The sequence below is a fragment of the Podarcis erhardii genome (assembly GCF_964252035.2).
Source record: "Podarcis erhardii genome assembly, chromosome: 2".
Lineage (NCBI taxonomy): Eukaryota > Metazoa > Chordata > Lepidosauria > Squamata > Lacertidae > Podarcis > Podarcis erhardii.
In genome coordinates, this window is record NC_138498.1 from 7,923,334 (window position 1) to 7,945,862 (window position 22,529).

At 44.9% G+C, this 22,529-nt stretch overlaps 2 protein-coding genes and 1 long non-coding RNA gene across 5 annotated transcripts in view; 2 read left to right on the top strand and 1 right to left on the bottom strand.

Moving 5' to 3' along the window:
- The window catches only part of BIN2 (bridging integrator 2), a 43,060-nt gene extending 36,332 nt beyond the window's left edge, over positions 1-6,728 (top strand). Inside the window, exons 12-13 of the mRNA XM_081844489.1 lie at positions 26-121; positions 6,597-6,728. Coding sequence (XP_081700615.1) covers positions 26-121; positions 6,597-6,707 — 207 coding nt within the window. The 3' untranslated portion in view covers positions 6,708-6,728. The remainder of the gene's footprint in view (positions 1-25; positions 122-6,596) is intronic.
- Positions 6,729-8,097: 1,369 nt separating this feature from the next.
- Positions 8,098-21,995, top strand: SMAGP (small cell adhesion glycoprotein). Of its 3 annotated transcripts, none has more exons than XM_081845541.1 (4): positions 8,098-8,272; positions 19,229-19,309; positions 21,099-21,179; positions 21,722-21,995. In XM_081845541.1, the coding sequence occupies exons 2-4, from the start codon at positions 19,276-19,278 to the stop codon at positions 21,895-21,897; spliced, it is 291 nt and encodes a 96-aa protein (XP_081701667.1). In that variant the 5' UTR covers positions 8,098-8,272; positions 19,229-19,275; the 3' UTR covers positions 21,898-21,995. The 3 variants fall into 3 exon arrangements, with proteins under 3 accessions (XP_081701667.1, XP_081701669.1, XP_081701668.1); XM_081845543.1 differs by lacking the exon at positions 8,098-8,272 and adding an exon at positions 12,822-12,947; XM_081845542.1 differs by lacking the exon at positions 8,098-8,272 and adding an exon at positions 16,474-16,855.
- LOC309332473 overlaps positions 21,353-22,529 on the bottom strand; it is a 192,459-nt gene continuing 191,282 nt past the window's right edge. Inside the window, exon 2 of the long non-coding RNA XR_014152090.1 lies at positions 21,353-21,492. This is a non-coding gene — a long non-coding RNA (uncharacterized lncRNA). The remainder of the gene's footprint in view (positions 21,493-22,529) is intronic.

Consider the following 22,529-nt stretch of genomic DNA (forward strand, 5'->3'; position numbering starts at 1 on the left):
ATTGGTATCCTGTTTCCTTTTTCAGGCTCAGGCAGTCCAAGCTCACGCTTCAGAGAATGAGAAGCACCTTCAGTTTGGAGAAGGGGAAATCATGCTAGTGCTATCAGATAAAGCGGCTGAGGTAAAATCAGGGCACTGTATTTGGCACTGTTGTTCAAAATGCTAATGGATGACAATACTTGGCACTGATGTGATACAGGATGCCCTAGGAACCAGAGGGGGCCAACTGTGGCCCCAAAGCTTAAACATGCAAAGCCAATGCTCTTCTCAAGAAGCTCCTCAATAGGATAGGAGAGGATTAAGCAGACCTCAAGCTTGTAGAATCTGCTTCTCCTTCTTTTACTAAAACCCTGAGATCAACAAATCGGAACCTGGAACAAGAGATATAGAATTAAAGAATTAAACAGCTCAAGCTGTTGTTCAGGCATCCCCAACCTGTGGCCCTCCAGATGTTTTGGCCTACAACTCCCATGATCCCTAGCTAACAGGACCAGTGTCAGGGATGATGGGAATTGTAGTCCAAAACATCTGGAGGGCTGAAGGTTGTGGGGGAGCCAGTGTGGTGTGGTGGCTAAGAGCAGTAGACTCGTAATCTGGTGAACCGGGTTCACTTCCCCGCTCCTCCACATGCAGCTGCTGGGTGACCTTGGGCCTGTCACACTTCTCTGAAGTCTCTCAGCCCCACTCACCTCACAGAGTGTTTGTAGTGGGGGAGGAAGGGAAAAGGAGATTGTTAGCCGCTTTGAGACTCCTTCGGGTAGTGATAAAGTGGGATATCAAATCCAAACTCTTCTTGTTGTTGTTGTTTTTTGAGTAGCAGCATGGAATGGAAGTCACAGAAATCCTCTCCTTGTTAACTCCTTCCCCCACCCAATTAAGAAAATCCTTCATTTCAGTATAATCTTCTTGGGGGGGGTGGGAGTATTATTTTGTTGTTGTCTTTGTTCAACCATTGGGAGTCTTAAACCATTACCAATTTCCATCAAATCACCAAGAGAGCTACCAGTAGACCTTGATCTACTTTCTGCCCAGTAGTCCATTAAATAATGGCACTATCCATTTTTTAAGTTGTCTTGTCTGGAAAAGGCAACCCGTTTATTTTTGAGAGAGAGCACCCTTATAGATGCTCCCCCACCCATGCCCCCACTGGATTCCCTAGGGCCTTGCCCATGACCAACCACATCCTACCTGGGCTTCCCCCCACTGACTTGCCAAGTGCTTCCAGGGTGCAGACTCTGACCCTCCAGTTTGGGACAACTTCCATGTCTAGTCCGTGGAGCTGCATCTTAGGTCCATGAAGGACGCCAGGATTTTTAAAATCAAAGGTTGGCAACCAATTTTTTTTATTATTATTATTTATTTATTTATTTATTTATTTATTTGCCACTTATACCCCGCCCATCTGGCTGGGCCTCTCCAGCCACTCTGGGCGGCTTCCAACAGAATATTAAAATACAATAACCTATTAAACATTAAAAGCTTCCCTAAACAGGGCTGCCTTCAGATGTCTTCTAAAAGTCAGATAGTTGTTTATTTCCTTGACATCTGGTGGGAGGATGTTCCACAGGGTGGGTGCCACTACCAAGAAGGCCCTCTACTTGGTTCCCTGTAACTTGGCGTCTCTCAGTGAGGGAACCACCAGAAGGCCCTCAGCACTGGACCTCAGTGTCCGGGCTGAACGATGGGGGTGGAGACGCTCCTTCAGGTATACTGGACCGAGGCCATTCCATTTCACTGCCCATTTCTCCCCCTCCCCCCCGCATCCTTGCTTAAAGGGGTCGTGCAGTGGCAACTTCTAGTGAGATCTCTCTGGAAGCAGCCACTGCAGCCACACAAGACCAGCAATGGCAGGGGCAGGTGGGCACTTGTGGGCCCTGCAGAATTCTGTCACCCAAGGGATGACCTTGTCTATAATTTATCCAAAGTCGTAACTCAACACCGCATCTAGGAAGCAACTAGGTCATTGTCTCCCGGGGCAAAGAAAGAGGTGTTGTGAGGTCAGACACAATAAGAACTAAGGAACTGTGGCTCTTCGGCCCATGCAAGGCTTTGCACATTTGGGGCCGGGGGGGGTGGAGGAAAGATACCAGCCCCACAGTCATGCAGACTCTACATCAGAATACACAAGTGCACACCCTGTGTTCATAATTTACTTAGTTTATAATGGGGTCAATAACTCAGTTTTCCGTGGTGCAGAATTTGGGTTCCATTGGCGTAGAAATGTTGGCACTGATTATTTTTTTAGTGCCGGTCATGATGGATTTTTGTGTGTGTAAACAATAGAACCTCATTGGGTTTCTGATAACTATGGGGCATGACCCCGTTGTTTCATAGAAAGCATAGCCTGACCTTGTTGCATTCTCTGCTCTCTGCATGGAACAGGAACTGCAGGCAGAGCTGCTGCTGCTGCTGCCGCTGCTGCCGCCGCTGTGTGTTAAGTCTATTTACATGTGTGTTCCCATACCCACTGTCTTCTATCAATTATTAACTCTCCTTCACACCCTTCTCTCCACACCAACAGCACTGATAATTTGCTTCCTACAAAGGCAGAACATTTAAAGGCAAATCGACATGCTATGCGTTGCAACTTTAACTATTTGGAAATCCTTTTATACAGAAGCCACTGAACGTGTATTTATTTCCTTTTTCTGCTAGTGTAATATAGCAGCTAAAGGGGCAGCTATGAATCAGGATGTACACCATTCAAATGTGGCATCAGCCCCATAGGTTGCCTTAGGCAAGCCACCAGCAATTAGTCTTATCTCCATGCGCCCCCACCCCCGCCCCCGCCCCCCTGGATTTCAGCATTGAGTTTTACACAACTCGACTCAGAAGTGAGTCCCATCTGGCATGCTGCCTCTGAACATGAAGGGTCCGCATAGCTTTCAGGGCTGTTAAGGGTAGGTAGGCAAGTCCTCTGTGAATTTGTCTAATCCTAACCCTACAAGGGACGTGGGTGGCGCTGTAGGTTAAACCACAGAGCCTAGGACTTGCTGATCAGAAGGTCGGCGGTTCGAATCCCCGCGACGGGGTGAGCTCCAGTTGCTCAGTCCCTGCTCCTGCCAACCTAGCACTTTGAAAGCACATCAAAGTGCAAGTAGATAAATAGGTACCGCTCTGGTGGGAAGGTAAACAGCGTTTCTGTGCGCTGCTCCGGTTCACCAGAAGCAGCTTAGTCATGTTGGCCACATGACCCAGAAGCTGTACGTCGGCTCCCTTGGCCAATAAAGTGAGATGAGCGCCGCAACCCCGAGTCGGCCACGACTGGACCTAATGGTCAGGGGTCCCTTTACATTTACCTTTACCTTTAACCCTACAAGGTGAGTACTTTCAGGCATGGAAAGATTCTTCCTTGCATTCAGAGCTGCCTTATACCTTTCAGACTATTTGTCCATAGAGCTCAGGATTTATTTCTATTTGTCGGTTGCCTCCTAATCACATCACATTAAACTATAGTTTAAAGCAAATTATGGTTTAATCTAAAGTTATTTGTCCCTGCTACACTTGTTCCCTGCTCCTGTTGCTGCTGCTGCACTGCAGGTGAAGAGTCTGACTTGATGTCTGACCCTAGACTTGTGGTTTGTTCCCCTCCCCCCAATAAACCATGAATTAGTAAGCCAAGGACAAAGAGCTGGTGGTATATTTGGAGAGAAACAAACCCTGAGCCTGGGTTCAGATGTTGCAACAAGCCAGCTATGAGAACATTTGAGCTTCGTGCACCAAAGCGACTCACTGCTTGTCCACATTAAACCATGGTTTGTTTCAAGCTGTCGTTTTAATGTGATGTGCATGCTGAGCCACTATGAATTGTCTAGGTAAAGAACACACGTTAATATAAAACAAAAATTAAAACTACAGTATCACCAAGGGGACGCAGGTGGCACTGTGGTCTAAACCACTGAGCCTAGGGCTTGCCGATCAGTAGGTCAGCGGTTCAGATCCCCACAACGGGGTGAGCTCCCATTGTTCGGTCCCAGCTCCTGCCAACCTAGCAGTTTGAAAGCACATCAAAGTGCAAGTAGATAAATAGGTACCGCTCTGGTGGGAAGGTAAACAGCGTTTCTGTGCACTGCTCTGGTTCGCCATGCTGGCCACATGATCCAGAAGCTGTACGCTGGCTCCCTCGGCCAGTAAAGCGAGATGAGCGCGCAACCCCAAAGTCGTCCACGACTGGACCTCATGGTCAGGGGTCCCTTTACCTTTACCTTACAGTATGATCAAGTTCAGTGTTAAAATCGCAAACCATCACAACAGAATAAAGAAAATGCCAACCATAGACAAAGGATTGTATTCAATATTCAGAGCAAACCCACTGAAATTACCTAAGGTAGCCTATTAATTTCAATGGGTTTACTCTGAGTAGGGCAACACTGGATTTAGTTAATATCATATCACCTGCTACCTGACCCTTTCTAACTGAAGATGCCAGGGATTGACTCTGGACCTTTCTGCCTGCCAAGCACGTACTCTATCCCTGAGCTATATTGAAGCTGTAAATAAATAAAGCTGTGGTCCCTCGCTTTTGTTCTTGATTGTGTACATCTCTACTGGTGTTTTAACTGCTGTCAGGAATAAATTTTTCAGATATCATAAAATGTAGCGGGGATGGAGGGATGACAAACTTTTCACTTCAGTTTTAAACCTGCTCTCAAAAGTGTGTTTAATATCTGAAATTTAGGCTCCTAAACAACTCAAACTGTCACTTCACATTTTTCCTAAATCAAAGCCAATCAAGAACTTAATCTTGCATTTGATGCAAAACATTTCATCTGCAAGATGCTTTCACACAGCTCTGTGGGTTTTTTTTACCGTGGAGATGAAATGGAAATTTGCTTCTATATGCTGCCTGTTCAAAATACAAAACTGGTTTTAAAATGCTTAAAATTTAAGAATATGGTGGTTTTGAGTTTCACAAGCCATTTTGGGGGGGAAGCTAAAAATGAAGTTCGGTCAACCAACTTCTGAGATATTGTGTGTTTGTGTGCAAATTTATGCATCCTAGGGGCTGATGCCCCTGTTTGCTTCAATCACCAACTCCACAACCATTTCTCAAAGCTCTCTCTTTCCCCTTGTTACGCCTCACCAAAGCCCCTTTGCTCTTTGCTGAAGCCCCTTTCTCCTAAGCCCATTCCCTTATTCTTCACCCAATCTCTTCTGCCTGCCTGCACCATCAGGCTCCCCGACTTCCTCAGTCCACTCACTGCTTCAAGGCAAATTCACTCACCTGCTTCAACCCCCACCAAAGCCCAGTTTGCTTGCTTGCCTGCCTGCTACTTGCTTTCCATGCTGCCACAAGCCCAGTTCACTCATCTTCTGCCCCACGCACTTGCCCTACTGCCTGCCTGTCTCAAATGCTTCCCTCATCCTGGAGCTTGCACAACCGGTCACCAACAAGACAACAGACTAGTGCAAATATAGTGTGTGTTTGTGTAGAGAGAGATGTAATACGCTTCAAAAACAAATCTATGCATTCAGAAATATTAGATTTTGAATTCCAAATTGGGAGTTTTTATGTGAAGTTCTGAGGCTGGGGGGGAAAGTATGCTACTTTTTGCTGTTGTGAATTATCAACATCATCATCATCATCGAGATGGTGAGCCTTGAATTCTGCTCTGAAAACTACCCTATTTTTCGCTCTATTGGACACAGTTTTTCCCCTCCAAAAATTGAGGGGAAATGTGTGTGCGTCCTATGGAGCGAATGCAGGCTTCTGCCATAGCCGCGCGCAACCCCTCCGGCAGGGAGAAGCTGCACGGGGCTATGGCTTCTTTAGCCCTGCGCAGCGTCTCCCGGCAAGGAGAGGCTGCAGGGGGCTAAAGGGGAAGGCAAAAGCGAGCGGGATCCATCCCGCTCGCTGTCTTGCCTTCTTCCATAGCTGCGCGCAACCTCTCCGGCAAGGAGAGGCTGCACGGGGCTATGGATTCTTTGGCCTCACGCAGCCTCTCCCAGGAGGGAGAGGCTGCAGGGGGCTAAAGGGGAAGGCAAAGCAGCGAGCAGGATCCATCCCGCTCGCTGCCTTGCCTTCTTCCATAGCTGCGCGCAACCCCTCCGCAAGGAGAGGCTGCACGGGGCTATGGATTCTTTAGCCCCACGCAGCCTCTCCCGGCAAGGAGAGGCTGCACGGGGCTAAAAGGGGAAGGCAAAGCAGCGAGCAGGATCCATCCCGCTCGCTGCCTTGCCTTCTTCCATAGCTGCGCGCAACCCCTCCGTAATAAGCTGCCTTGCCTTCTTTCATAGCTGCGCGCAACCTCTCCGGCAGGGAGAGGTTGTGTGCAGCCTGTACGCTGCTCTTTGGGGCTGGGGGGGGGAAATATTATTTTTCTTGATTTCCCCCCCTAAAAACTGGGTGCGCCCTATGGTCCGGTGCGCCCTATGGTGCGAAAAATACGGTATATTGTGTGATTTGCTGAACGATTTGTAGCCATGCAATATGATGAGCACATCTGCACACGGTGTCTTCCATGCAGGAGCAATTTAATAAACTTACTGGCTTTTAAGCACATTGCCTATGCTGAGAAGACTCTCTGGGCTGTAGTGATGGGAAAGGTCTAGTTAACCTGACTTAAGAGTGGGGGATTTTTCTTTCTTTTTTCTAGGAAAAAGGATTCCTGATGGGTATAAAGGAGAAAGACTGGAAGGAGAACCAGAATATGCTACTGAAAGGAATTTTCCCACAAAAGCTCGTTAAATCTATCCCTTTGGAATAAACTCAGATCTGGAGCAGAAACAGGGTGAAGAGAGAACTCAATGAAGAGAAAGCCCTTCTGTCCAAATGCTGATTTGCCAAAACTCCATGTTAATTGTTCTTTCACCCATGTAGCACCTTGTCAATGTGATAAAAATGTAGATTGCATTATTTCTTGAATCTGTCCTCCTCCCCATGCAGCCAAATCCATCCCTCTGAGGGCCACTCTTTGGCCCTTCCAGTCCTTTTCAGAAGTGAAAGAGTGGGTTGGAGTTGTGATAACAGTGATGGCTGGCGGGCCATTTTGAGGGGTGGGAACTGAGAGTTTTTGCCTCCTACCCCATATAGTCTTCTCAAAGGAGTCCCCCGTCAAAGCTACATGCTGAAATGTGAATGTTGCCAGATAATGCATTGGCATTATTACGAGCTTATTACAAATTATTATAATGGGCCCACAACAAATGGATTGATTCTGCTTGGTAGTAGACACAGAATAGGGATTAACGACATGTCCACTGGATAAATGGACACACAACGTCTGCGTACATTCATGTATTTGCTTTGTGCGTACACATGGTAGGAAGTTGCGATTGGCCATACCTGCTTGGTGTATACAGTGGTGCCTCGCAAGACGAAATTAATCCGTTCCGCGAGTCTCTTCGTCTAGCGGTTTTTTCGTCTTGCGAAGCAAGCCCATTGACGGATTAGCGGATTAGCGCTATTAGCAGCTTAGCGGCTTTTAGCGGCTTAGCGGCATAGCGGATCAGCTGATAAGCGGCTTAGCGGCTTAGAAAAAGGGGGGGGGGAGGAAAAAAACCCGCAGGAACTCGCAAGACATTTTCGTCTTGCGAAGCAAGCCCATAGGGAAATTCATTTTGCGAAGCGCCTCCAAAACGGAAAACCCTTTCGTCTAGCGGGTTTTCCGTCTTGCGAGGCGTTCGTCTTGCGGGGCACCACTGTAACTGTGCACTTGCCCATATGTTCAACAAAATATACCTGTGTATGTGATTTCACACATGGCCTTCTGCTTACAGGCTCCATGTTAATTCCTTCACCGAAGCGTTTTCTGTGCAGGGGTTTTGTAGCATATGAATCAGCCTCACAGCTTGTTTCAAAGTTTCCTGGAAGTAACTCACTGGAAAGTAATGCTGACCCAAACTAGATAACTCTCAGAGGACCATATAAATTATATTTGCTTGCTTTGACCCTCTCCCTTCTTTTTAATTTGTAAAACCAACATATTTCAATAAACCATGTTTTGATTAACCTGGTTGCCCTGTGTGATCTGCCTGTGAGACAAGGGACAAGGCCGTGGGTCTTGTGTGCTTGCCAGCCTCTCATCAGCATCACAAAGAGTTAATGGGGAGTGAGCGTTCTGATGACTCTGCCCTTTATTATCAATGTAGTGAAACTGGAAAGGTGAGATGGGAAGGGAAACGCCTTAGCCTAGTCACCAGAAAGCCAGCCAGCCAGCCAGCTAAGGGAGGGAGCTGGAGCTGAGAGAGGTACCCACACTAGCTGGACCTTGGAGAGATACTAAGCCAGCAACAAGGCCAATTATTCTTTGCCCCCATGTCATCTTATCAGGTAAGAAGAACCGGGATGGGAAGCCAGTTTCTAACGCTGGAGTTAATGGAGATCTAGCCCTGCTGTCTTGTGTGTGATGCCTATATCTGGGTTAGAGCCTAAAAGCTCTGATGGGAGCAGTGGCTGTGCCTATGCAATATTTCCGGGCATGCCTACACTAGATCAGCTCAGATGTATTCCATTGCACAACCAATCCCTGTATTCAGCACCATGCCCTATGTCTAAAAGACATTGGCAGAGACGTTTTTTAAAGGTTCGTGAGGGTTTCTGATAGGCAAGCAGAACATTTTAAAAGCTGGAAAGATGTGTGGTGGTGGTGTCGAAATGCAAGTTATTTCTTCCCCCTTTGAAGTTGCTTCTCTAGGTATGTCATGAAGGGGATTTTTAAAAATAAAAATAAAAACTCATATAGCACAGCCCTTTACCCCTCTGTCTCCCTGGTGGATTCTTATCTCATTATACATGACAAAGCCATTTTTCACCTTCTCACCCCTTGCTTTTTCCTGTTAGACCTATTGCAGTCGTTAAGAGTCGTCAACAGGCTCATCGCAGCTATCTGCCAATCACCCATTCCCACCACCCTTCTGAGTAATACCCCTCCCCACCTTCTCACTATATAGAAAGGTCCGGTGACTTCTGTTTCAGTGTATCTGAAGAAGTGTGCATGCACACGAAAGCTCATACCTAGAACTAACTCAGTTGGTCTTTAAGGTGCTACTGGAAGGAATTTTTTTATTTTGTTTTGGTTCAAATCTGTCACTTGTAAATGCAAGCTGAAAAGTCCTCAGTTAATACTTTGAGAATGAAAGAGAAACATAAAGCCTATAGAATATGAAAAGAAGAAGCTGAGAGTGCATTAAGAATAACACCTTGCATGGCTTTGTTCTGCAAGAGAACTCTTTCACTGAGGATAGCAAAACCGGCGGGGGGGGGAGAGAGAGAGATGGTGGAAGGCACTTTGTACATGCCTATTTAGCCTTGGGTACTGTAGGCAATTTTCTCCAGCCCATTCTAAACTGCAAAGGAGCACAGATTTGATTTTCACAAATGCTGTGTGGGCTGGCTGCAGAACTGATACAGTATTTACATTGGAGTTTGGGTTTCAGATATGAGTATCTGCACAACTGAATAAAAATGCACTCCCCTTACAGCTTCCGGAATACAGTGGCCAAACTACAGGTTACATGCAAATGTGTGTAATTAAAGCTTGACATCCCCTTTATTCCTTTTGATTGAAAAGCCGCTTTGAGAAGGGAAAGCAGGGATACGTCGAGAGCTAAGCTCCTCTCAGCTCAAAACACGCCTTCCTGAAGCCATTATTTGGGATGGGGTAGATGCTGTCGTTCTCAAGTTATATTCATGCACTCAGCAGTTTACTCCTAATATTTTGTTATATCTAGATTTCTTAGCTGACCATTGTGTTCAGGAGGCTGATGAAAGCAAGTGAGTTTCACCACCCCAGGCCAGTCCTTTCCCAATCAGATACTCAGCTGGGAGACTTATATACCATATTTTTTGCTCTATAAGACTCACTTTTCCCCTCCTAAAAGGTAAGGGGAAATGTGTGTGTGTCTTATGGAGCGAATGCAGGCTGCGCAGCTATCCCAGCAGCCAGAACAGCAAGAGGGATTGCCGCTTTCACTGCGCAGCGATCCCTCTTGCTGTTCTGGCTTCTGAGATTCAGAATATTTTTTTTCTTGTTTTCCTCCTCCCAAAACTAGGTGCGTCTTGTGGTCTGGTGCGTCTTATAGGGCGAAAAATACGGTACTTCTTAGCTGAGTACAGTGGTACCTCGGGTTACGTACTTAATTCGTTCCGGAGGTCCGTTCTTAACCTGAAACTGTTCTTAACCTGAAGCACCACTTTAGCTAATGGGGCCTCCTGCTGCTGCTGCGCTGCCGGAGCACAATTTCTGTTCTTATCCTGAAGCAAAGTTCTTAACCTGAAGCACTATTTCTGGGTTAGCAGAGTCTGTATCCTGAAGCGTATGTAACCTGAGGTACCACTGTATCTGCTTAGGGAGAAGATGCAGGAAACCAGTTCTATTATACTGTTGCACGCCACTAGGGTTGCCAAATTCTATACTTCCAACATGGGCTGCCATACGTCTGGATTTCCCCAGACATTAAAGCGATTTCCGCCCAGACACTGTTTCTGACGGCTGAATCCCGGCAAGGTCCTGGAAATTCCTGACTTATGGCAACCCTACACTCCACCCCAGTCTTGTAGCAGTGCAAGGTTCCAGGGGTTCCAGACACCTGTGTTTCCTGACATTAAAGCGATTTCCGCCCAGACACTGTTTCTGACGGCTGAATCCCGGCAAGGTCCTGGAAATTCCTGACTTATGGCAACCCTACACTCCACCCCAGTCTTGTAGCAGTGCAAGGTTCCAGGGGTTCCAGACACCTGTGCAGGGTTCATGCTTCCTTTTGGGATGAGGCACAGTAGAATCTTTATGATATATGGTTTATTTACACATATATACAGCCTGAGCCTATGATGGAGAGCCATTCCCACCCCAAAATACTCTTGTTTCTCCACTAGCTGCAAACAGACGTAAAACATTGCTCTCTGAAACTCTCTCCAGCTTCTTGCTTTACTTCTAGGTCACATCGCAGACCCAAATCTCTACTTTAAACTCTGGCTTTATCTAGAATCTCTTGCTACTGCTTGGCAGAGTGGCTTGTAACCATATTATATATTTGCATTTAACAACACACACTGAGATTTGTGGTTACGGATTTCTGTTTCCAGAGATTTCTGAGCAAGCCCTGGTGATACATGCCTTATTTACATGCCGTTTGAATTACTGTAACATGCTCACCTTTGGTGAAGCCAGGAGAGAGGGCCTTTTTGGTGGCTGCTCCAAGATTGTGGAACTCCTTTCCACATGAGGCTAGGCTGTCTCCCTCTCTGCTTTCTTCTCGCTGGAAGGCAAAAGCATTTTTTGTTCAGACAGGTCCTTAGCCTTCAACTGGCTGTTGTGGCAGGGCGAGTGTTGTACATCTAAATTCTTTAATTTGTTGTGCTTTTAATTGGGTTTAAACGTTTCCAGTGCTGCTTTACTAGGGTTACTTATTTGTTTTTTGTCTTTAATATTTATATAGATTGTGTGTGTTTTGCCTGTATCTGTTTTCATTTATGCCGTGAGCTGCCTTGGTTCTTGTATTGGGAGAAAGGTAGTATGTAAATTGAATAATACATTTGGGGGGCATGTGAGGAACATAATGGCTAAAGTCAGAGTTAGAGGTAAGCATGAAGAAAAGTTTTACCTGGTCAAGAAAAATATGTGCAGCTTTGCACAACAGTTGACTCCATTTCTCTCGAGCTGGAGAGATGCTGCAGAAGTTGTCCGTGGAACTATGGATTCAACATATTCCAAAAACTGACATCACCACATATTATATAAACGGTTCATTTCACTATGACTTCCAAGACAGAAACAATCACACCAGCAGCAGTGGTGGTCCCAAGAGTAGATGACCCCTTTACAGTCATCATTACCACAAATTTCAGGGATGATGAGACCCAAGACATTGTTCCCCAGTTTCCAGGAATGCTGTATAGTAACTTCAGTTCTGGGACAGGGAGCAGGATTCGTAGAAGGTGCTCCAAACTTCTATTGGTGGCTTCCTGTACTGAAACAAAAATAAGCACCATATTTAAACAGGTGTTTCTTGTTATAATTCACATAAAAAGCAGCTCAGAAGTGCTTCTGGGTGGCATTGTAGCTCTTCGAATGTTTTCACACACCCATCTAAAAGCGCCTTTGAGCTCCCTTTGTATTCACTGTGCCATATGTGGTGGTTGTTTTAGTGATTCGTTTCAGTAGGTCTACTCTGAGTAGGATTTAGTTGAATACGCAGTCAGGGTTGTTGTTTTTAATGTCTTCCTGTTTTCCCCCTGCTCCTCATAAACGGGCAAAATGAAAGAGATGGCAGGTTCTTTACAGTTCAGCAGCTTGTAAGCAAAAAAGTAAAAAGTAAATTCAATTTGTAATTATTGCTTGTCCTCTTTTCTCTTAATTTTAATATGATCAGCTTTCTTTGTCAAACCCCAATTCTTAGATGTGACTTAAGGCCAATGATGCTGTACTGCATGTTGACGGACGAGGCCCTGACGGATTCATCAGAAACTTCCCATTGCCTCTTGTGATTTTGTCCCTTCTAAGGAACAAAGCACAACCGTTTTTAAAATGGGCATGTGCTCCTGAAATATGAACGGTTGTGGAGGGAGGGTGTGTGAGTGTGATCTTTGCTCTCTTTTCCAATATGAAAACATAGCATCCCTTCCGAAGCTTTGCAGTTCCTTAACTGCAAAAAGCAACCGCGTTGATAAAACATTAGGAGGAAGATATAGTCTAACGCGACACCATCCATGTTCTGGCACATAACCAAGCTGTCGTTTTCTTAAGGTCTCTTACTCTGGAGCTCTTCGGGCTACACTGTGGTGCTCTTGGCAACCCTAATTCCCTGAGCAAGATATATTTAACCAACCCACCCAGCTAACTTCCACAAACCCATCTCCCCATCACCCCTCTAGGCCTAGACTGGGAGGTGTGGCCTGCTGTGTGCTGGAAGCGCATTGCCATGCCCACCAAAGCCTTGCGCTGTGCCCGCCTGTGACCGTTTTGGACTCTGAAGCTCCCCCAAAGAGAAGGCAGCAAGGTTAAGAGGTGAGAGGGGGGCTCCCAGCCACTGCCCCCCACCTTTCCACTTGGTTCACTAATGACCCCTCTCCCCGGCCCTGTCAAACTGAACCCCTGCACCCTCAAAGCTAACAGACATCACAGAGGCCTACATGAGCAGCAACCAAATTCCCTGCCTAGCTATTTTTCCTTCCTGTCCCTGGGCTTTTCTCTTCTGTTCATTCCCAGTTCTACTCTCCGATTTCTAGATCCTGATTCTAGCATCGTTTTTTGGGCCCACCTGCCCTCCTTCTGAGAGGCGGGTGGCGCTGTGGGTTAAATTCAGAGAGCCTAGGACTTGCCGATTAGAAAGTCAGGGGTTCGAATCCCCGCAACAGGGTGAGCTCCCGTTGCTTGGTCCCTGCTCCTGCCAACCTAGCAGTTTGGAAGCACGTCAAAGTGCAAGTAGATAAATAGGTACCACTCTGGCAGGAAGGCAAACGGCATTTCCATGCGCTGCTCTGGTTCGCCAGAAGCGGCTTAGTCATGCTGGCCACATGACCCAGAAGTTGTACGCCAGCTCCCTCGGCCAATAAAGCAAGATGAGCGCCGCAACCCCAGAGTCCGTCACCACTGGGCCTAATGGTCAGGGGTCCTTTACTGCCCTCCTTCTGCCCATCCTATTCCCATTTGCTGCCTCCCCCTTCCTTCCTCTTACTGCCTCTGGAATGGATAAATCCTCATTCAAATATCAGGGGTTCGAATCCCCGCAACAGGGTGAGCTCCCGTTGCTTGGTCCCTGCTCCTGCCAACCTAGCAGTTTGGAAGCACGTCAAAGTGCAAGTAGATAAATAGGTACCACTCTGGCAGGAAGGCAAACGGCATTTCCATGCGCTGCTCTGGTTCGCCAGAAGCGGCTTAGTCATGCTGGCCACATGACCCAGAAGTTGTACGCCAGCTCCCTCGGCCAATAAAGCAAGATGAGCGCCGCAACCGCAGAGTCCGTCACCACTGGGCCTAATGGTCAGGGGTCCTTTACTGCCCTCCTTCTGCCCATCCTATTCCCATTTGCTGCCTCCCCCTTCCTTCCTCTTACTGCCTCTGGAATGGATAAATCCTCATTCAAATATCAGTAACTTTTGCAGCGCTGTACACATTCCTGTTTACTCTGCTCCCACCGCTGCATTGATCCTGTTGTTTCCTGTGAAATTCTGCATTTTGATGAGTAATGCCCCCCCCAAACACCCTGCAGCTTTGATCCAAATTGAGAAAATGAATGACCTAGCCGTGTTTTGCGCCAGTAATGTGTACACACAGGCTTCCTTTCCTTCCGTAGTTCTTTTTCCAGGATCAAAACTACCTCCCTCTGCTCTGGCCAATGTATTATTTATCGGAGAAGCAAGTTTTCTAGAATAGCAAGCCCCTGTGGGAAAGTTTTATGAACAGAGAAGCAAGTTTCGTAACATTAAGAAAGCTCCTGTAGAAATTTCATTGGAAGAAATCTTGTTGCAGTAATTTATAAGCTACTGCCGGCACAGGTTATTTTTGTGGGTCGCGCTTGCTGCAGCAAATGTGTAGGGAGAAAAGCTATTGCGAGAGGGGAGAGAGACTGGTCATTTAAGCATCTCCTCCCCTTGCCGCCCTTTTCTTCAGTCCCAATGGCTCCCCTAACCACCACCCAAAGGGCTGTTGTTTCATGTCTGTGTGTAATGTGGTTTTGGTTTGGTTTTTTTGCCATAACTACCAGTGTTGAAGCAATGATTCTTCAACATCAACTTCATTGGACTGGTTGTGCTGTGCAAATGCTTGATTATTGCCTTCCAAAGCAACTACTCTATTCCAAACTTAAAAATGGAAAGTGTAATGCTGGTGGTCAACAAAAAAGGTTTAAAGACTGTCTCAAGGCAAATCTTAAAAAAGTAGTATAAACACCAACAACTGGGAAACACTGGCCTGCGAGCGCTCCAGTTGGAGAACAGTCTTTACCAAAGGTGTCATGGGCTTTGAAGACACTCAAACTCAGGACGCAAAGGAGAAACATGCTAAGAGGAAGGCACGCTTGGGAAATCCACACCGGGATCAACTCCCGTCTGGGAACCAATGTCCCCACTGTGAAAGAATGTGTGGATCCAGAATTAGCTTCCACAGTCACCTACGAACTGGAAGACAATCTTACTTGGCTACGAGAGATTGACGAAGAAGAAGAAGGTTATTCCTCTCCTTTGCTCACACCCATTTCCCCCAAGGCTGTGGTGGTGGCCTGGGCCTCCCTCCCTGACGAGACTTGAGGTACCAGTTCCTACTCTCCATCCACCCACCTCCATCCCTTTTGAAGCCTTCTCTGCCTTCACTGTGCCATGTTGCAGAATTATCGTTTTGCAAACCACTTTCAGGTTTCTTTTTTAAAAAAAGATATTTATTGAAGTTTCAAAAAAAAAAGGTTACAGACATAAAAAGAATAAAAAAAGAAACACAAAAAAATACAAAAACACAGAGAAAAACAAAAACAATTAAAAATAAATCCATCTTTCCATGTTTATCCTTCATTCCCTTATTTCCCTGACCTCCTCACACCTCCCTTTTTTGTAATCCAATTCAGTTGGTTAATTCAGCAAATCCTTTCCCTCTTTGTTTTTATCTTAATCCTTCATCTTAATATATTATAACTTTACTTTCTCACCTGTTTACAATCCGTTTTCACATACTCCTTAATAGCATTACTGCTAAAAGCCACTTAATTTCATTCCGACATCATTCTAACATTCATTAATTTTACAATATTTCTGCAAGTAGTCTTTAAATTTCTTCCAGTCTTCTTCCACCAACTCTTCTCCCTGGTCTCGGATTCTGCCAGTCATTTCCGCCAATTCCATATAGTCCATCACCTTCATCTGCCATTCTTCCAGGGTGGGTCCACTTTCAGGTTTCTTACAATCATTTCATAAATGTTATGGAATGAGTGAATGAGCAAATCGTTCCCTTTTATTACCAGCGGTCAGGCATAAGTCCCATTGCTTATGTAGCCAGAATGGTACCTCCCATGCGCTAGTGATGTGCTTTGGGGAACACCAAGGTTTGCAGCAATGCAAACCCCTAAAGCAGCAAGAACGTTATTTGCCCAAAAATGGAAAGAAGAAGAAGTCCTGACGAAAGAAGAATGGATACAAAAACTTATGGACTATGAAGAAATGGCAAAACTTACTGGAAAAATAAGAACTCAAGATAACAAATCTTTTATAAAAGAATGGAAATGGTTTGTTGAATATTTGCGAACAAAACGTAAACAGATAAGGACATTGGCAGGATTATTGTATTAACTTGCAGTTTCATAATATATATTTAAAGTAGATGAATAAAAGAATAAGTTAACTTAGAATATGCAGGAAATGATAAAAATAAACTTAAGGAACCGCAGAAAGAGGAGGAAGGAAGTCGAGTTTTGAATTGTTAGAATGATGATAACACTATTGAAATGTATATAACTGAAAGACATAATCTTTTTTTTTAAAAAAAAAAAAAAAAGAATAACCCCTGAAGTGTATGTGGCAGGAGGGAGCCACAAACAGCCCAGAGTATCCTATAGGAGGACACGACTGATGGACTAATCAGTGAACAGGAACTCTTCACACTGCAACACTTTGTTGCAGGTCTCACTTGTACATCTGTATTTCCCAGCGCACCTTTGTTGCCATGCAATATTGCATCATAGCTAGCTTCAGTTTTAATTTCAGGCATTGATACTTCCTCCCATCCCTTCTTACAAGATTCCCACCATTCATCTTTGGGATTTCAACACTCATGCAAATATTCCTTTCTGATTCAGCTGCGTCGCGCGGTCTCTCGTCGACTTCCTCCTCTTGCCTCTGCTTTTAGCCTGACACCCACACACTGCCATGTTTTGGATCTTGTTTCCACCAAGAACTCCTCAGTCCTCCTGTTTCACTTCAGAATAAAAAGTGAGTAATACTAAGAAACATCTCAGAAGTTCCGTAAGTCCCATTGAGTTCAATGGGGCTTGCTCCCATGTGATTGGCATAAGAATACAGGCATACTTTAAATTATGAGTGGAGCAAAGAAATACAGACTAAAGGAGGGAAGTGAATGTCATATATAGTGGCTGTGTTTTGGGTCATTGGTAAGGAGAAAAACAGAAAAAGTAGCACAGGTGAAATTAGATTTGGATTTGACTATATTTTTACTAATGTATACTGAAAGAAGTCCCAGTACAGCCAAGGGAATTAGTTTCCTATGAGATTTTAGCTGGTAGGTTATGCTGTGCAGAATATTGAGAAAAGGCACAAATCCCAACCATAACAAAACAGGAATTAACAATGTACATATGAATATGCAGCAGTGGCAAAGTGTACGAGTTATACAACAGTGAGGGAAAGAAAGGAGGGGAAAGGTTAACAGATTTGTGCAGAATTAGAAAAGTGTTAAATAGTGTTTTATTTTATTAAAGCTGATTAAAATACATGCTTTGAAAAAGAATGCCTCTCTCTGACTTTTCTGGTCCATTCCCTTCTCTTTCATATTGCCCTCTTGTCCTCACCCTTTCTCATTTTATAATATAAAAATGACTACAATAAAAAAAACAGTATCTAAGCAAGCTTATGGAGCACTGATTCCAGGGGGCTAGTTTATTAAGTTTATTGCAGCAGAAGCAATAAAGCACCTTAAAGACTAACTTCTTAATTACAGTATTTTTATGCTGCAATTCATGTATCTAATGAAGTGGACTGTAGACTATGAGCGCTTATGTCGTAATAAATGCATTAATTTTCAAAGTGCCACTTAGTTGTTTTAGGACACAAATAATAACAGCGCAATTAAGAGCTGAAGGTTGTCTTAAAAGGACTACAGGTTAATCGTGTTTTATATTTGTCAAGTGTAACTTGAATCTGTGATGTCGGGTGATCTGTGTAATCTAGGAAATGATACATGTTTCTGGCTTAGCCTGCCGCTCTGCTTCCTTCATTTGATAAATGAGCTTTTCCATGATTAAGTGGTGTTTAAACCACATGACAATACTTGGATTATATGGGTCATGCCCTGCTCAAGGTTTGCTCCTCTGCCTCTCTCTTCCCCACTCTCTGCCAACAACTTTGCTTCCTCGTTCAGAGATAACATCTAGACTAGACTATCCATCATGACATGTCTACAGATACTACTAGATGGGTGTTTATTGTGGCGTCGGTTCTTCTCACGCATGCAAAGTTTTTTGTTTTGTTTTTGCAGTGGCCTCACAAAATGCCAGCCCATCTTCCCACCCGCCGCATTTAATTTATATTTTCCCTTTCAGGTGTTGTAAACAAAATCTGCCCTTATTCCCTTATGGGGTACACAAGAGCCCTTACAGAGTCCTTTGTAGGTTCTCCAACGGTAGGAGAAAATAACAGAGGCCAACCGGAGAATATTGAGAAGCAAAGCAGCTAGTAAGCCTGATCTTTATTAAAGCTGTTGCAACAGGGTGCTCCCCTCACACGCAGGATAGAGAAGGAGGACCCAAAACAAAGGTGTGCCTGCCCTTATATAGACATTTTAAATTGTCCGTCCTGGAGTCCAAGACCACCCCCAGAAACATCATACCTACATCACAGAAAAGGCGGTCTACAACAGAGATCTGAGTGCATTGTTCATCTCCTGTCTGGCAAGTTACCTGATTGCCCCATCTGATTGCCCTTTCTGGTAGTCAGGCCATTCCTTTGAGATGGTAATCCCTTAATTCCTGAGACAATGGGAAGGTTCCCTCACCCCCTCCCTCCTTGCAGAGAAACATTTGGTCAGCTTGGGAGCCAAAATGGTTTCAGGACTGTCTTCCTGTGCTGCTTCAGACATGTGGTCTATATATTTATGTACGTGTTTGCTTGGTACATTTATGAACATTTATTATATATGTAAGACCTTAAATAAATTATTACACAGGGGGAAATCCAATTAATTTTTATTTTTTTAAAAAATACTGTTGCCAATAACCCCTTTGCAATATTAAGCCCCCGTCTAAAAGCCCCCTGCACCTCTCTCCTTCCCCTGCCCCCTTCCTTCCCGCTGCCTCACTTTACAAAATGACAGTCCTGCTGCCTTTGCCCAGCCTTAATTTTCACAAAATGACTAGAAACTGTTGATTAAAACCAGTGGGATAGAAGTGTTTTAAATACATAAATATTAACTTAAAGTTACGTCTCACGGAGTTGTGTGATGACATTTAAATTATCCCTCTGAGGAGTAAGATCTTTTTAAAAACTTGCTCATTTCACACCCATACGAGGAGGGGACCTGTCGATTTCTGTTAACAGCGCTATTACAGAATTTTTATTTTCCCCACGCAGCTCCGAAAGATTCTGAAGTTTTAAGCAGGGGGAAAGGGGCAGCTGCCATGGCAGCTCTTCCAACACCACCATTACCCACAGGTGAGTGTGCTCAAGGGTAAGAGTGTTCTGTTTATTTATTTTTTTCCTTTTCAAAAATAAATTTAAAAAGATAGATCCAGGTGAGAAGGGCACAAGAGACTGAGAGGCCAACAGGGTTTTCTAGAATAGAGCCAGAATTTCACATACCAATTTCAGCTAACCAGATAAATCTGTAGATTGCTAGTGTATATGTTGCTGTTACCTGCCTTGAATAATTCAGATAGGGCAGGGCAGGTATCAATGATTGCTGCTGATCTGCAGTCAGGTAATACAACGCTGAAGGATATTTAAGACACAAGAGGGGGAAAGAGAGAAGAGGATATTCTGGGTAGGTGGTTAGGTTTTGAGGAAGTGTAGGAAAAACATGTCTCTCTCCCGGGCACTGAGAAACCTGGGCTGGCCTTAAGACCCTTAAGTATATAATATCCCTTGATGTCATGCATTCTTTTAAAGAAATTGGCCCCCAAAAGATAGCGACTGAATACTGGCAAGGTTTGGAAATCTTTAGAAATGAGTTGCTGGCAGAACATTTGTTCCCGCTGGCAACTCTGCCGCTGTACATAATGAGATATTCACTGAGAGAGTCTGATTACCTAAGCCTTGAAAACAGTATGAAACAAAACTGCTAGACCTGCTTCTGCCCTTTATAACCTGAGCCAAATGTTGAAGTCTTTAATTGAGCAAGTTTCCCTTTGGCTTCAACAGCCTTTTTTTTTTTTACTCCACCAGCATTTTGGCCTCAAGCGCCCGTTATTTCATCAAGACTACTTGGCCACAATCATTCTAATGAAAGTGGAAGCTTAGAGGTTTTGTGGCTATTATTACATTTATTTTGCTGCAGTTGCTACAAACCTACTGAGCCGATTTTAAGTCTCTGAACCATAGCTTGATCTTGTATGGCACACTTTTTAAAAAATATAATAGTGTGCCTGTTAATGCAAGGCCGTTTGGCTGTGCAACCAAATAGCCCTTCCTCCTTCTCTCACTGCATGCCCCCTTAAGGTCTTCTGGGGGTTCCCCCAACCCTCTGGAGCAGATTTGGGGAGGGCATGGGAAGAGGAGAGGGATGGGGAGTTCTGTTAGCCACAAATCCTTGCGTTAATGGAACTGCTTTGTTGGATCCTGCCCATCGTGTGAAGGGTGAGTGCCGTTTTATGGAAAACAGTTTATTTATGACATTTTAATCTCATCTTAGGGACGCAGGTGGCACTGTGGGTTAAACCATAGAGCCTAGGACTTGCTGATCAGAAGGTCGGCGGTTCGAATCCCCGTGATGGGATGAGCTCCCGTTGCTCGGTCCCTGCTCCTGCCAACCTAGCAGTTTGAAAGCACGTCAAAGTACAAGTAGATAAATAAGTACCGCTCTGGCGGGAAGGTAAACGGCGTTTCCGTGCGCTGCTCTGGTTCGCCAGAAGTGGCTTAGTCATGCTGACCACATGACTTGGAAGCTGTACACCGGCTCCCTCGGCCAATAAAGCGAGATGAGCGCCGCAACCTCAAAGTCAGTCACGACTGAACCTAATGATCAGGGGTCCCTTTACCTTTTTAATCTCATCGTTCCTCCAGGCACCTCAGGGTGACACGGGTGCCCAGCTCCCACTTTATTATTTCCACAACAATCTTGTGAGGTTGCTGGGGCTAAAAGTGATTAGTTCAAGATCCCCCAGTGGGTTCTATGACTGAGCAAGGTTTTGAATCTTGAGTCCCCCTAGTCCCAGGTATCTTATTTCTCTCTACTTCACTGTATTCAGATGCCTCTGACATCCATCTCTTTCTCTTATGCATAAAGAAAAGCTACTCACCAGCCCATTTATGAAGAAGATGAATACACCGACTTTGCACGAAGATGCCAACGTGGCTGTCATAGGAGGTATTGTTGCCTGTATCTTTGCAAATGTGCTTCAGCCCAGCCACTGTGCAGCCATGGGAAGCCAGCAGTGCAGACTGCAGGCGGCATAACGTATAAATGCACACATAAATCCTCTACAGCAGAGCCCTCTAGCATCCTTCTAGATCTGGGATGTAACAGTACTCATTAAAAAAAAATATCTGGACTGCCATCGCACACATTCCGTGCCCAAAATAGCAGGCTTCTTCAACCTGTATATATGATACATATCAAGCTGTTGTTGTTTAGTCGTGTCCGACTCTTTGTGACCCCATGGACCAGAGCACACCAGGCACTCCTGTCTTCCACTGCCTCCCGCAGTTTGGCCAAACTCAAGCTACTCATATCAAGGCACTTTGCATATATTTGCTTATTTCTGCAAAATGGGAGGGGTGAAGGTTCTGTGACACGTTAAGAGGCAGAAACATACATGTCAGCAGCCTGTTCCTAAACTCAAAGCCCTGGTAAGTCTGCTCCAGACCTGTTTGTGCTAAAGTTCCCCTTTTCTCAATTTTTGTTTAAAGCCGTCATCGCTGTGGTTTTTGTCACTCTCCTTTCGGTCGTCGTGCTGATCGTCGTTTACCTGTACAAGAACAAAGGCACCTACCGCACCTATGAACAAGCTCCACCAGATCCAGAGGGGTCGGTCCAAATGGAGGATCTTCCGTGTAAAGGCGAGAAGGAAGAATATTTTATATAGCTGCCAGCATGCTTTGGACACTGAGATCTTAAGTAAACTGTTTATTACGTTTGACACCCATTTTTGTCAAGAAATTAAAAGCTGTATTATTTATTTTATATCACACTGTGTTCCTAAGAAGCTCGACTAGGCACTGGAAGAAGTTGTGTATTGTGACAGCATAGCGGTTGCCCCTTTACAGGTCCAAGAGCTGTGATCTCTGGGATGATCAAAGTCAATTTGCAACACACAGACCCTCTATGAACCCTCTGTGTTTATTTGGGGTTAGAGTAGGCAAATACGTCATTGGGAGTACTGAACACTTCTTTCCCTCTTACTACCATAGCAGTATCTAAGCCTGGTACACTCAGATGACCGTGACAGGTGCAGGAAAATGGATTGGCAAAAAAATTATACTACTACTTTTTTTGCTTTTCCAGCACCTATAAACCTGCAGAGGTCATAGCGTAAAGCATATGTACATTTAACCTTGCTTCTCTGCAGTAATAAATACTCATTCATGTGACTGAGGCTTCAAGCGAGTTTTAGAGTCATGTGAAAATCTCCAGTGTATGACAAAGCCAGTATGTGTCTACTCAACTGTGCGTCTCTGATGATTGTACAATTCATGCAGTTTCAAACAGCTTCTCTCT

Excerpts from the sequence above, each read along its gene's own strand:
- SMAGP (XM_081845541.1), top strand. The coding sequence starts at position 19,276 with ATGGCAGCTCTTCCAACACCACCATTACCCACAG. Across the intron at positions 19,310-21,098 it reads AACACCACCATTACCCACAG|AAAAGCTACTCACCAGCCCA; the intron begins GTGAGTGTGCTC and ends TTATGCATAAAG. Across the intron at positions 21,180-21,721 it reads CAACGTGGCTGTCATAGGAG|CCGTCATCGCTGTGGTTTTT; the intron begins GTATTGTTGCCT and ends TTTTGTTTAAAG.